The sequence below is a fragment of the Capra hircus genome, chromosome 5 (genome assembly GCF_001704415.2).
Source record: "Capra hircus breed San Clemente chromosome 5, ASM170441v1, whole genome shotgun sequence".
NCBI classification, from domain to species: Eukaryota; Metazoa; Chordata; class Mammalia; order Artiodactyla; family Bovidae; genus Capra; species Capra hircus.
Window position 1 is genome coordinate 24,599,402 of NC_030812.1, and position 14,002 is coordinate 24,613,403.

The following is a 14,002-nucleotide window of genomic DNA, read 5'->3' on the forward strand; positions in this document are numbered from 1 at the left end:
CTTGTTTCAGATGTAGTAAGTTAAAAATGAGGTCATTTTGGACTATGGTATGCTCTTGATCTAGTAAGACTCGTTTCCTTATAAGAAGAGGGGACACAGACACACACACACACAGGGAGCACCCCATGTGCTGACGGGGGCAGGACTGAAGCGCTGTAGCTATAAGCCAAGGGACCCTAGGGATGGCCGGCAGATCACAGGAAGAGGTAAGGAAAGACTCTACCTTAGAGCTTTCAGAGAGAGCTCGGCCTTGCCAACACCCTGATTTTGGAATTCTGACCTCCAGAACTGTTAAATAATCAGTTAATTATTAAATGTTAATTTCTGTTTTCAAGACTCTCAGTTTGTGGTACTCTGTAACAACTTCCCTACGAAACTAATACAATCTACTACAAACAGAAGCACAGACGTACATTACACGTGTTTAATGTGCAGACATTTCTTTGAGTCACGAAGATTTCCAAAGTGTTTTGGCAACTATTAGCCTGCTTGAGACTCGAAACATTACTGTCCCGCTGAATAAACTGAGAAATGTAAAATCAAAGAAGTTATCAAAGAAGGTCTACTCCTATGCTTCTACACCGAAGACTTCTTTTGGAAACTATCACCTTTTCTCCTTGAGTTACTGGCTGGCTACAGCCACATTTGTGGTCCACCCTTGGCTGATGTATATGGACTATATGCTATGCATGTGCTGTGCGCAGTCGCTCAGTCGTGTCTGACTCTGTGTGACCCCATGGGCTGTGGTCTGCCAGGCTCCTCTGTCCATGGGATTCTCCAGGCAAGAATCCTGGAGTGGGTTGCTGTGCCCTCCTCCTCTGTACTAACCTTTCTCTTAGCACAATTATTTTCCCTTTACCAGGATTTTTATCTTTCTTTAACAACTTTTCTGAGATATAATTCACATTTCATAAATATATTTTTGTCTTTTTAAAATATATAACTAAATGGCTTTTTAAAATGTGCAGGGATGTGCAACCATCACCACAAGCTAAGTTTAGAATGTTTTTATCACCTCAAAAGAAATTAGTGGTTCTGCCCAACTCCACGATCCAATATTTTATAGAAACGAAGTCTTGTGAATAATAAATATCAGAGTCATTGCATTCTTATCACGTTCTGGACAGTATTCCAAGACTTTACATGTAACAACTAATTTAGTTGACACAATTCTATGAAATAAGTACTAATTTTTCTTCATAACACTGAGTTCTTTAGCTCAAAGAGGTTAAATAATTTGCCCAAGGCTATTGAGATCATAGGTGGTGGCACTGGAATTCAAATCTAGACAATTACAAAACATGTGCCAATCACTTAAAGCTGAAAGTTAATTTAAACAAAGCAAAACTATAGTAAAGAGGAAGCACAATGGTCTGATAAATTATGACATGGGAGTTAAGTGACATGGATTCTCTCTAGGGCTTGATAAGTTTGCTATGTGAATCCTTTCAAATTCCACCTTCCTGTAACATTTCAACACATTCTGGGGATATTGCTGATAACACTATTTTTTTTTCCACTGCAACTATTTCTTTATTCAAAGAATTATGATTTAAAATGAAACATATGCATATCAAACTAGAGAAACAGTGTCATGAATTCCCATGTATCTGTGATACATCTTAAATAATTACCAGTACATGGACAATCCTGCTTCATGTATACAGAAAATACACACATAGTAGATTATTTCAAAGCACATCTTGAGGTACTACTGACAGCAATCTTTATTCTATCCCTAAAAAGACCTGATTGAGGATGAAATGCATCTAATTCCTTTCTTTCAAGTAGAATCACTGGCAGTACAGGAAGCAATCCTAAGAAGGGTTTTTATTATCAAAAGAAAATCAAAGGACATTACCAAAAACAGTTTCTCGAAAATTACTAAATAATCTCTAAATGACATGTTCTTTGAAATATGAAAACATCTCAGGCACATATAGCAAGAATTAAATAACTAGAAAGATGTTTTATAAGGTTTTGAAAACTAAGGAAGGATTTTATGCCTATCATGATAATCAATATTACTTCTGAGTGTCCTGAGAGGCCAAAAAACACAAAAGTAGAAACTTGTAAATACCAACAACATACCTGTTTATCGTCCAGCAGATCAGGCTCCCCTTTACTAGAAGCAGAGCTGACATCATCTTCATCTGAACTGTTGCTGACTTCCTCTTCATCTGAAGGAAGGTCACGAAGACCAAGGTCCAGATCACTGTGTCCCTCCTGGGATGCTCCAGAACTGCTTTAATAGAGAATATCGCCTTAGACACCCTTGAGAACAAGAAATCCTACCAAAAACAAACTGTGAGGGCTTCCCTAGTGACTCAATGGTAAAGAATCTGCCTGCCAATGCAGAAGACACAGGGTTTGAGAATTCCATGGACAGAGGAGCCTGGTGGGCTACAAGGAGTTACAAGAGTCAGACATGGCTGAGTGACTAACACACACACACAAACACACACACACTAATTGTGAGAGGTAAGCAAAGCACATCTAAGGGATCTGGAGGGATGCAAAGAGTCAGATCAACCAAACTCTCCCTTCCCTTTCCCCATCTCAGTTGTCAAAAACCCAAATTCATCTTGGATTTAAAATGGATCACCTTGAAAAACATGTTTGTTTGTTTGTTTTACAACAAACCAGCGAATATAACATAAAAAAGGCAGACTCACAGATACAGAGAACAAACTAGTGGTTACTAGTGGCAGGGGGAAGGTACAATACATTGGGTGTAGGACAGACTCAAATGTATTACAACATGGGAAATATGGCCAATATTTTGTAATAAATGTAAATGGAAAGTGATCTTTAAAAATTGTATAAAAAAACAAAAACAACACCCAATGGGGCTTTCCTGCTGGTCCAGTGGTTAGGAATCCACCTGCTAATGCAGGGGACATGGGCTCCATACCTGGTCTGGGAAGATTCCACATGCCAAGGGGCAACCAAGCCTGTAAGCCGTACCTACTGAGCCCATGAGCCACAACTACCAAAGCCCACACAACCTGGAGCCTGTGCTCCACAAGAAGAAAAGCCACCTCAGTGAGAAGCTGGTGCACCGCAACTAGAAAGTAGCTCCTGTTCTCCGCAACTAGAGAAAGTCCGCAGCAACAAAGACCTGGTGCAGCCAAAAAAATAAATACAGCTGGATAAATCTTAAAAACAAAAAAAACAGACCAAACCTAACATGTACTTCTGTGACAAGAAGGTGGGTAAGGAGCAAGTTTCCCAGATGCCCCTATTCTATGCTTTAATATACCCTTACTCTGGATAATCAGGTCTCTACAAACACAAACCAAGAAGCTTCATAAGAGGTGGCCTGGGTTACTGATCACGTTAATGTTTCAACATTAGAAGAGGTGTTGCTTCCTTAGGTCTCAGAGGTTCATTTTTTAAAAAAGCAATGAACAAATCTGTAAGTACTGGGAGGTAATGATGGTGACCACGATGCACAATCCACGTGCTGTTGTGAACATGCACCCACCTCTCTGCTCATCATTGCTGCCTTTCATGTAACCACATCTGAGGATGGGCACAGAATCCCCAGCTTGCTCCAGACCTGCTGAATCAGAAGCTCTATAGAGATGAAGGGCCCCGAAGGGATACAGGCTAGAGTTTGAAAACCCTTGTACAAGGCCATTTATCAGCTCCTCCTCACCAGCCTGACATCAACAACATTTCTCACTCTGTACTGAGACAGAATTCTTGAATCTAAAAGACACTGTGGCAATCCAATCTATGAGGGGAATTCCATAGGAAAGCTCCCAAGGAAGGCAACAGAAGTAATTCTAGCTTTAGTTGCGAAGACTCAGGAAGAAAAGGACTGTAGTAACGGCTTTCCTGTTTGTAGTCTGTAAGAATATCTGCAGAACAGAAGAGTCAGGAAAAGATCCATAGAAAATCACCAGGGAAGACACTCAGGCAGAATAAGGCGACAGTTCCATGTCCTGTGGCAGGTTCCTTTTCAGGTCATGGGCAGGTCACTCAACCGCCAAGATTCCTAACAAGTCATGAGATTTTCTAACGGGAATCTTAAAAGTTAAATTTTCTGCCAGTTCCTGATTACACATTGTAGGATACAGACTTGCCTCAGAACCCATTCCTGAAGCCCAACTGTTATACACACCAGTTGGATGGAGGCAGAACGCCAAAAGAACACTCCCTCCTGCCAAAGTTACAGTTTCCTATTACTCAGGGGCAGAGGGCCTCAGGGAGTAATATCACAGCCTCAGTAAGGTGGGTGCATATCTTATCACAGCTCCCCCTGGCACAGAGAAGATTCACCCCTGGGGTGGTGGGTGGGGTGGACAGCAGAGCAGTCAAATCACTGGCAATATTCACTTGTCTCTTGGTGCAGGGATAGGAGCCCAACCCAGCTGGGTAATTAGGTGATTGAGATGAGAGACATTCATCCCTATAAGCAGAAGGAAATATACCTTCAACTTGCTTTTTATCTTCGTTCTTAATCTCTTCACATCCTCTGAAACCCTGCTCCTCAAAACATATTCAGTCTATTAGCAACTTCAGCATCACCAGGAAGCTTTTTAGAAAAATAAAACTGCAGTCCCACCCCACCCCAATGAATCAGAAGCTGGTTTTAACAAAACCCCAGTAATTTGATTTTTTGGATTAGCCTATCCATGAGTTCTTTATGATTCAACAGTATAAAAATTCCAAATAGTAATACAGCTGTGGCACCTATGAGGAAATTAGGTTTATTTTGTTTAGAGAACACTGGATTAACATTCGGAGAGCTACCTTTTTTTTTTTGGAGAGCTATTTTAAAGAAGACAACAACCAGTTGGTCGCCACATCCATTCGCGGACACAAAAGTTCACAAAAGTTAACATTTAAGAACAAGGGGACAAAAAGTAAATAAATAAAATATTTAAATAAGGATCCAAGGAATAAAAAGCTTTAAATATTAAAAACAAGTATCAAAATGTACCTCCATACAACTTCAGGAGATTTTCGTTCTGAAAATTGATTACCTAGAGAAAACCTTCCCTGGCCATCCTCTACCTACTCCAAATTAGATTATCTGGCTCTTCTCAATCCTACATGCTCTTACTTGGTGGTACATTTTTTTTCCTCTCATTAAAATGTAAACTGTTAAGGACAAGGAAATTGTCTTTTTCAGTTGAACTGCCATCACATTACTTGATATGTAATGTGCCCTCAATATATTTTTATTGAATGAACAAAGGTTATTAGAAACCAATGGGTATTAAATTGCAGAAGTTCAGATAATGTATGTGGTACTGGTGATGCCAGATAAAGGCCTGGAGCAGGGGGAATACTGGAAAAATGATGGTTTTTAAAGGAAAAAGGATCTCTGGGCATCATCATCAATGGTACAGAAGAATGCTGGTATTCACAAAACAAAAAAAACATTTTGCCTACCAAAGGAGTCTCTTGTGAGTAGTTAATGGGAAACAAGCTTGGAGAAGATGACAGGTGCCAAGCTGTCAAGAAGCATGAAGAGTTTACACGCATCTTACAGGCCTTCAGCAAGGAGACTGAGACCTTCCAGTGGACCTCAGAGATCTCCTCAATATATCTCCAAGATGCATGTCACTACCACACTTCTTTCTTTTTTTAAAAAAGTCTTCAGTGGGTTTGTTACAATATTGCTCCTGTTTTATGTTTCACTTTTCCTGGATGAGAGGCATGTAGGATCCTAGTTCCCTGACCAGGGATCGAACCTGCATCCCTTATACTGCAAGATGAAGTCTTAACCACTGGACTACCAAGGAAGTCCCTATACATCTTTCTTATTAGTGCCAACAGAGAAGACAATGGCACCTCTTCCATCAGTCAAGTTTTGTAAACACAGTACCTACCCCTCTCTCCCCATATCCCACCCCCTCCAAGCAGAGGAAAGGATATCGTTGTTTATTAGCATCAGTGAGGTCATCTTGATGATTTCAGAGCCTAAGTCGAAGCTAAAGCAGCTCCCCACATACCTGGATGGTGAACAGTAGAGATCAATTATGGTTTCTGAAGCTTAAGAGGGAGGAACTTTTGTAGACCAAAATAGGGTTTTGCTGCTGCTACGACGCTTTAGTCGTGTCTGACTCTGTGTGACCCCATAGACGGCAGCCCACCAGGCTCCCCCGTCCCTGGGATTCTCCAGGCAAGAACACTAGGAGTATTAATCTTGTAACCTCAAACCAATGAACTGAAATGGAGATAGGCAGAGCGACAGAAAGGGAGGAAGACCCAGGAGGTAATTTCCATAGTGCAGGCAGCCTGAGCCAGGGAGGCTACATCAGAAATTGAGAGGAAGGGCTGAACATACAAGGAAAACACATCACCAGAGCTAGGGCAAAGAGGGGCAAAAAACTCAAGTCTTCCTTCAAGGTCTCATCAACAGCCACCAGCAGAATGAGGGAGACACATCAACTGAAACAGAAATATACCAACAAAGCATTTGATTTTAAAAGAAAATGGAGTCAGCAGCAAAATCAGGAAAGATACCACCTAGAACCCACATACATGCTCATCTCTCCCTGACTAAACAGAGAAAAACTGTTGATTACTCTATTTTCCCATATAACCGTGAACTTTCAAGCCTATCTAATAATTTTAGATTCTTGATAATGAAACATGGATTTCTTGCCTATGCTAGTCACTGAGTTCAGGCTCCTCCATTCCTTATACTCCCTTCCCACTCTCAGAAAGATAACATCCTAACACAGTCTGCTTTTAGGGTTAAAGGGACAAGACATAGTGTTTCCTCCACACTTTCCTGCCTAGTTATTACATAATTTGACAACTGAAATAAAAGGACAGTAAGCTGCAAAAACAACCAAAACAGAGTCACAACTGGGCTCTCCTTTTGCAGGCCATCGTTTCCAAAAGTACACTCGGATAAAAACAGAGACAAGGGGAGCCAGAAGTAAATTTCTACTAATTTAGCTAACTGTTCCCTCAATCTCACATGCCAAGGATCCTTGCAATTGGAGTGGTGATTATTTACTGTCATCACTTAAAAAAAAAAATTGACTTTTTTGTTCATGTTATTTTCTGTATATAAACAGTATACTTTATACTGGAAGTATATCAAACTTCTCATTTTAACACATCAAGGATGATCTCTCTTTTTAAAAAGTAATTCTTTAAAAAAAAGATTCCTATTTTATTTCCTCAAAGAGTTTTTAGAAACATAAAACCTGCACGGAGCCAAGCTAGGCATAAAAGTTGCTAGGGTTCACCAACAAAACATCCTTGTGAACCTCTATTAAATTAGAGTCTAGCAAGGGGAGGGGAGAAAGCCAAGGATGGCACAGAAATGAAAAGAGGGACAGAATCAACAGAACACGTTTTCAAAGCACTGAAAGCAGTTTGGGCAAATCCAGTTACCTTTTACCTCTCTTGCCTGTGATCTTATTTTGGAGCCCTTAAACAAAGAAAATCCCCCTGCAACACAGGAGACCCAGGTTCGATCCCTGGGTCGGGAAGATCCCCTGGAGAAGGAAGTGGCGACCCACTCCAGTATTACTGCCTGGAGAATCCCATGGACAGAGGAGCCTGGTGGGCTACGGTCTATGGGGGGCAAAGAGTCGGACACGACCGAGCAACTAAACAACAACAAAACAAAGAATATTCCATGTAATTTCTCCAAGTGTGAAAACAAGAAATTCACTCCAATATTCTCACCTTCAAAGTTTCTCTCGCATTTTCAAGTGACAACACGTAAATCCAACTTTCTGTCATCTTTTGTCTCTTCTTTCTACTCCTCGACCAAACTGAACAGAACACCTGCTAGTCTTCAAGATTTCAAAATTCTTTTGCAAATGCTGTCTCATTATGATTTGGTGATTATGAACCCACTCCAGTATTCTCGTCTGGAAAATTCCATGGACTGAGGAGCCTGGTAGGCTATACAGTTCATGGATTTGCAAAGAGTCGGACACGACTAAGCAACTTCACTTCACTTAGCTACTTTCATATTTATCAGAGTAAGTGGGGAAAATGACCAAGAAAAACTTGAAGGATGAACCAGGAAAAAATTTTTTTAAATAAGTCATATATTATAAAATGTAAAGTATACAAGACAGGTTTACAATTTTCACTGGAAAATTGTTTCTATTTAGTTTCCCCAGAAAACTTTTTACTCTTTCACTTCAGTTCCTTTATGGAATTGCAGATTCCACTGTCAAGTTGAAAACTAGGCATTAAATCAACAACAACAAATTTTAAAAACCATTCATCTTCTTATTTTCAGATTCTCTTCTCAATTATCCAGTATGTGTGGAATTTTCTCTACCCACTACGCACATGACTACCCCCAAAATAAGAAAAGATTTCTACTTCTTTTAGGAAATACGGAACAACTCGGGAATTTGCCCTACATAACATTTTCATCCTCTAACAAAGCAAGACTCATTAATCACGTCATGATTTCAGGTTTTCCAAACACAAGATCTTGCATGATTATTTTCTGTCTGTGCAGAGCCAGAGTGACAGAACACAAAAGCCAAGAGATAACAAAGAGTTTGAGACAAATTTATCTGACTTCAACAAAGCTCAAGTTCCACAGGTGTAACCCTTCTGGGCTCAGATCATCTGATAGGTCTTCTTCATTGCTAACTGTTTTGACTAAAAATAAACACTGATGTCTCCATAATAAGTAAGGCTGAGACTTTTATTACTGATTTCAGAAAAAGAAATTACACACACACACACACACACACACACACACACACACACACACATATAAAGAAAGAAAAGCAAAAGGGAAAAATGACTGTCTGAGGAGGCCTTACAAATAGCTGAGAAAAGAAGAGAAGTGAAAGCCAAAGGAGAAAAGGAAAGATATACCCATCTGAATGTAGAGTTTCAAAGAATAGCAAGGAGAGGTAACAAAGCCTTCCTATAGGAAAGACTAGAGATCGCTTCATGAAAATCAGAGATACCAAGAGAACATTTCATGCGAAAACGGGCAAAATAAAGGACAGAAATGATATGGACCTAACAGAAGCAGAAGAGATTAACAAGAGGTGGCAAGAATACACAGAAGAAATATACAAAAAAGACCTAATGACACAGATAACCACAATGGTGTGATCACTCACCTAGAGCCAGACATCCTGCAATGTGAAGTCAAGTGGGCCTTAGGAAGCATCACTACGAACAAAGCTAGTGGAGGTGATGGAATTCCAGCTGAGCTATTTCAAATCCTAAAAAATGATGCCGTGAAAGCGCTGCACTCAATACGCCAGCAAATTTGGAAAACTCAGCAGTGGCTACAAGATTGGAAAAGGCCAGTTTTCATTCTAATCCCAAAGGAAGCCAATTCCAAAGAATGCTCAAACAACTGCACAATTGCACTCATCTCACAGGCTAGCAAAGTAATGCTCAAAATTCTCCAAGCCAGGCTTCAATAGTACATGAACTGAGAATTTCCAGATGTTCAAGTTGGATTTAGAAAAGGCAGAGGAACCAGAGGTTAAATTGACAACATCTGTTGGGTCACAGAAAAAGCAAGAGAATTCCAGAAAAACATCTACTTCTGCTTCATTGACTATACTAAAGCCTTTGACTGGGTGGATCATAATAAACTGTGGAAAATCTTAAAGACACAGGAATATCAGACCACCTTACCTGTCTCCTGAAAACATGTATGCAGGTCAAGAAGCAATAATTAGAACTGGAAATGGAACAACAGACCGGTTCCAAACTGGGAAAGGAGTCTGTCAGGGTTGTATATTGTCACCTTGTTTATTTAACTTATATGCAGAGTACATCATGAGAAACACTGGGCTGGAAGAAGCACAAGCTCGAATCAAGATTGCTGGTAGAATCAAGATTGCTACGCAGATGATACCATCCTTTTGGCAGAAAGTGAAGAACTAAAGAGCCTCTTGAAAGTTAAAGAGGAGTGAAAAAGCTGGCTTAAAATTCAACATTCAAAAAATAAAGACCATGGCGTCCAGTCCCATCACTTCATGGCAAATAGATGGGGAAAGAGTGAGGAGATTATTTTCTTGGGCCCCAAAATCACCACAGATGGTGACTGCAGTCATGATATTAAAAGATGCTTGCTCCTTGGAAGAAAAGCTATGACTAACCTAGACAGCATATTAAAATGCACCAGAGACATTACTTTGCAGACAAAGGTCTGTATAGTCAAAGTTTTTCCAGTAGTCATGTATGGATCTGAGAGCTGGACCATAAAGAAGGTTGAGCATGGAAGAACTGATGCTTTCAAACTGTGGTGCTGGAGAAGACTCTTGAGAGTCCCTTGGACTGCAAGGATATTAAACCAGTCCATCTTAAAAGCAATCAATTCTGAATATTCATTGCAAGGACTGATACTGAAACTCTAATATTTTGGCCACCTGATGCAAAGAGCCAACTCATTAGAAAGGACACTGATGCTGGGAAAGATTGAAGGCAGAAGGAGATGGGGACGACAGAGGACGAGATGGTTAGACAGCATCACTGACTCAATGGCCATGAGTTTGAACAAGCTCTGGGAGATGGTAAAGGACAGGGAAGCTTGACATGCTGCAGTCCATGGGGTCACAAAGAGTAGGACATGACTGAAGCGACTTAGCAGCAGCAGCAGCATGTACTATATTAACTTTTTAGAGTTAAATGCTTTAATAACCACAAAATATAAATAAATAAAATCACTAAAATAAGGGATAGGACAGGAGGTGTTTTTTACCAAAAAGAAGTTTAAAAAAAAAAAAACTTGCAGCATAAAATGTACATAATTAGTGTTTTTACTCATTGTCAATGAGCAAAAACATCCAAGCCTTTAAAACAAGGTATTAACATCCAAGCCTTTAAAACTAGCAAGCTGGAGATCTATAGCTTTAGAAAAACAAACCAGAGGAAAATATCCAGTGTCCACTGAAATGTAAACTAGATTATTTAAAAACTGGCTTCAGAAAACAACAACAAATAAAACAACAAAAAACTAGCTTTGTGTAATGAACTTTGAAAATCAGGTCTGCGTCATTTTCCAGGGGCAACTTCTACCGTCATAAATTCAACATTCATCCCCTTCCCCAGAAACACATTTATTACTAGGATTCTTTTTTGCTTATTTAATTATAATTGAAGGATAACTGCTTTAAAATATTGGTTTCATTTCTGTCTTACATCAACATGAATAAGCCATAGGTGTACACATGTCCCTTCCCCCTTAAATGTCCCTCCCACCCTTTCCCACCCCTCTATCAAGGTTGTTCAGTTCAGTTCAGTCACTCACTCATGTCCACCTTTTTGAGACCCCATGAACCACAGCACGCCAGGCCTCCCTGTCCATCACCAACTCCTGAAGTTCACTCAAACGCATGTCCATTGAGTTGGTGATGCCATCCAACCATCTCATCCTCTGTCATCTCCTTCTCCTCCCACCTTCAATCTTTCCCAGCATCAGGGTCTTTTCAAATGAGTCAGCTCTCTGCATCAGGTGGCCAAAGTATTGGAGTTTCAGCTTCAACAACACTCCTTCCAAAGAACACCCAGGACTGATCTCCTTTAGAATGGACTGGTTGGATCTCCTTGTAGTCCAAGGGACTCTCAAGAGTCTTCTCCAACACCACACTTCAAAAGCATCAATTCTTCAGCACTCAGCTTTCTTTATAGTCCAACTCTCACATCCATACATGACCACTGGAAAAACCATAGCCTTAACTAAACGGATCTTTGTTGACAAAGTAATGTTTCTGCATTGAAATATGCTGTCTAGGTTGGTCATAACTTTTCTTCCAAGGAGTAAGTGTCTTTAAATTTCATGGCTGCAATCACCATCTGCAGTGATTCTGGAGCCCCCAAAAATAAAGTCACCCACTGTTTCCACTGTTTCCCCATCTATGTGCCATGAAGTGATGGACTGGATGTGATGATCTTAGTTTTCTGAATGCTAAGCTTTAAGCCAATGTTTTCACTCTCCTCTTTCACTTTCATCAAGAGACTCTTTGGTTCTTCTTTGCTTTCTGCCATAAGGGTGGTGTCATCTGCATATCTGAGGTTATTGATATTTCTCCTGGCAATCTTGATTCCAGCTTGTGCTTCTTCCAGCCCAGTGTTTCTCATGATGTACTCTGCATATAAGTTAAATAAGAAGGGTGACAATATACAGCCTTGACGTACTCCTCTTCCTATCTGGAACCAGTCTGTTATTCCATGTCCAGTTCTAACTGCTGCTTCCTGACCTGCATATAGGTTTCTCAAGAGGCAGGTCAAATGTTCTGGTATTCCCATCTCTTTCAGAATTTTCTACAGTTTACTGTGATCTACACAGTCAAAGTATTTGGCATAGTCAATAAAGCAGAAATAGATGTTTCTTTGGAACTCTCTTACTTTTTCAATGATCCAGCAGATGTTGTCAATTTAATCTCGGGTTCCTCTGCCTTTTCTAAAACCAGCTTGAACATCTGGAAGTTCACAGTTCACGTATTGCTGAAGCCTGGCTTGGAGAATTTTGAGCATTACTTTACTAGTGTGTGAGATGAGTGCAACTGTGTGGTAGTTTGAGCATTTTTGGGCATTGCCTTCCTTTATGATTGGAATGAAAACTGACCTTTTCCAGTCCTGTGGCCACTGCTGAGTTTTCCAAATTTGCTGGCATATTGAGTGCAGCACTTTCACAGCATCATCTTTTAGGATTTGAAACAGCTGTACTGGAATTCCATCACCTCCACTAGCTTTGTTCATAGTGATGCTTCCTAAGGCCCACTTGACTTCACATTCCAGGATGTCTGGCTCTAGGTGAGTGATCACATCATCGTTATTATCTGTGTCGTGAAGATCTAGGTTGTTACAGAGTCCCAGTTTGAGTTCCCTGAGTCATACAGCAAATTTCCACTGGCTATCTATTTTACATATGGTAGTGAATATGCTTCCATGTTTCTCTCTGCATTCGTCTTACCCTCTCCTTCCTGCCCCTCGCCCGTGTCCCTTAAGTCTGCTCTCTACGTCTGCATCCCCACTGCTGCCCTGCAAATAGGTTCATCAGTACCATCTTTCTATTACTAGGGTTCTTCAGATTGTATTCTCCTGACAGAAACAAAATCAAGATCAGTACCCTGAGGCTGTTATTTAAAATACAGTCACAGAAGGACAAGGGCTTCCCAGGTGACTCAGTGGTAAAGAATCTGCCTGCCAAATCAGGATCAGGAGAGGCAGGTTTGATCCCTGGGTGGCAATATCCCCTGGAGGAAGAAATGGCAACCTACTCTAGTATTCCTGCCTGGAAAATCCCATGGACAGAGGAGCCTGGTGTGCTGCAGTCCATGGGGCCACAAAGAGTCGGACACGACTAAATGACAGCACACATACGCATGGAGGGACAACTCTGAAAACTAGCTAGAAAGCAAAATGGAATTCAAAATTCCTTAAAGTAGCAGATAACCTACCCAGATGCGAGCACTTGACGTAAGCAGATTCCAGAGTCAGTAAGGTTTAACCACAAAACAAGCAGTTTTAAAAGAAGTTTCCATCAATGGCCGTTAGTAGGAGGCTGGTTAAATAAACTGGGCATATTCATACAATGATAGAGTAAACAGCTATTTTAAAAATGAAACAGGTCTATGCACAATGGTATAGGTTGCTCTCCAACAATATTGCAAGGTTCAAAAGGAGTCAACGCACAGAGCAGTGTGCATCCATCTGTGTAAAAAGGAAAAACACACACATATATGTGCCTATGTGTCTATCTACATAAATATATGCATATAAAAGGTATGCAGACAGGCTGCTGCTGCTGCTAAGCTGCTTCAGTCGTGTCCGACTCTGTGTGACCCCACAGACGGCAGCCCACCAGGCTTCCCCGTCCCCGGGATTCTCCAGGCAAGAACACTGGAGTGGGCTGCCATTTCCTTCTCCAATGCATGAAAGTGAAGTCGCTCAGTTGTGTCCGACTCTTAGCGACCCCATGGACTGCAGCCTACCAGGCTCCTCCGCCCATGGGATTTTCCGGGCAAGAATACTGGAGTGGGGTGCCATTGCCTTCTCTAGGGGATCTTCCTGACCTAGG

At 40.8% G+C, this 14,002-nt stretch overlaps 1 protein-coding gene across 2 annotated transcripts in view; it reads right to left on the bottom strand.

Moving 5' to 3' along the window:
• The window catches only part of FGD6 (FYVE, RhoGEF and PH domain containing 6), a 107,782-nt gene that overhangs the window by 61,791 nt on the left and 31,989 nt on the right, over positions 1 to 14,002 (bottom strand). The window contains exon 3 of one of the 2 annotated variants that reach the window (XM_005679831.3): positions 2,092 to 2,245. In XM_005679831.3, coding sequence (XP_005679888.2) covers positions 2,092 to 2,245 — 154 coding nt within the window. The remainder of the gene's footprint in view (positions 1 to 2,091; positions 2,246 to 14,002) is intronic. The other variant, XM_005679832.3, reaches the window with a different exon arrangement.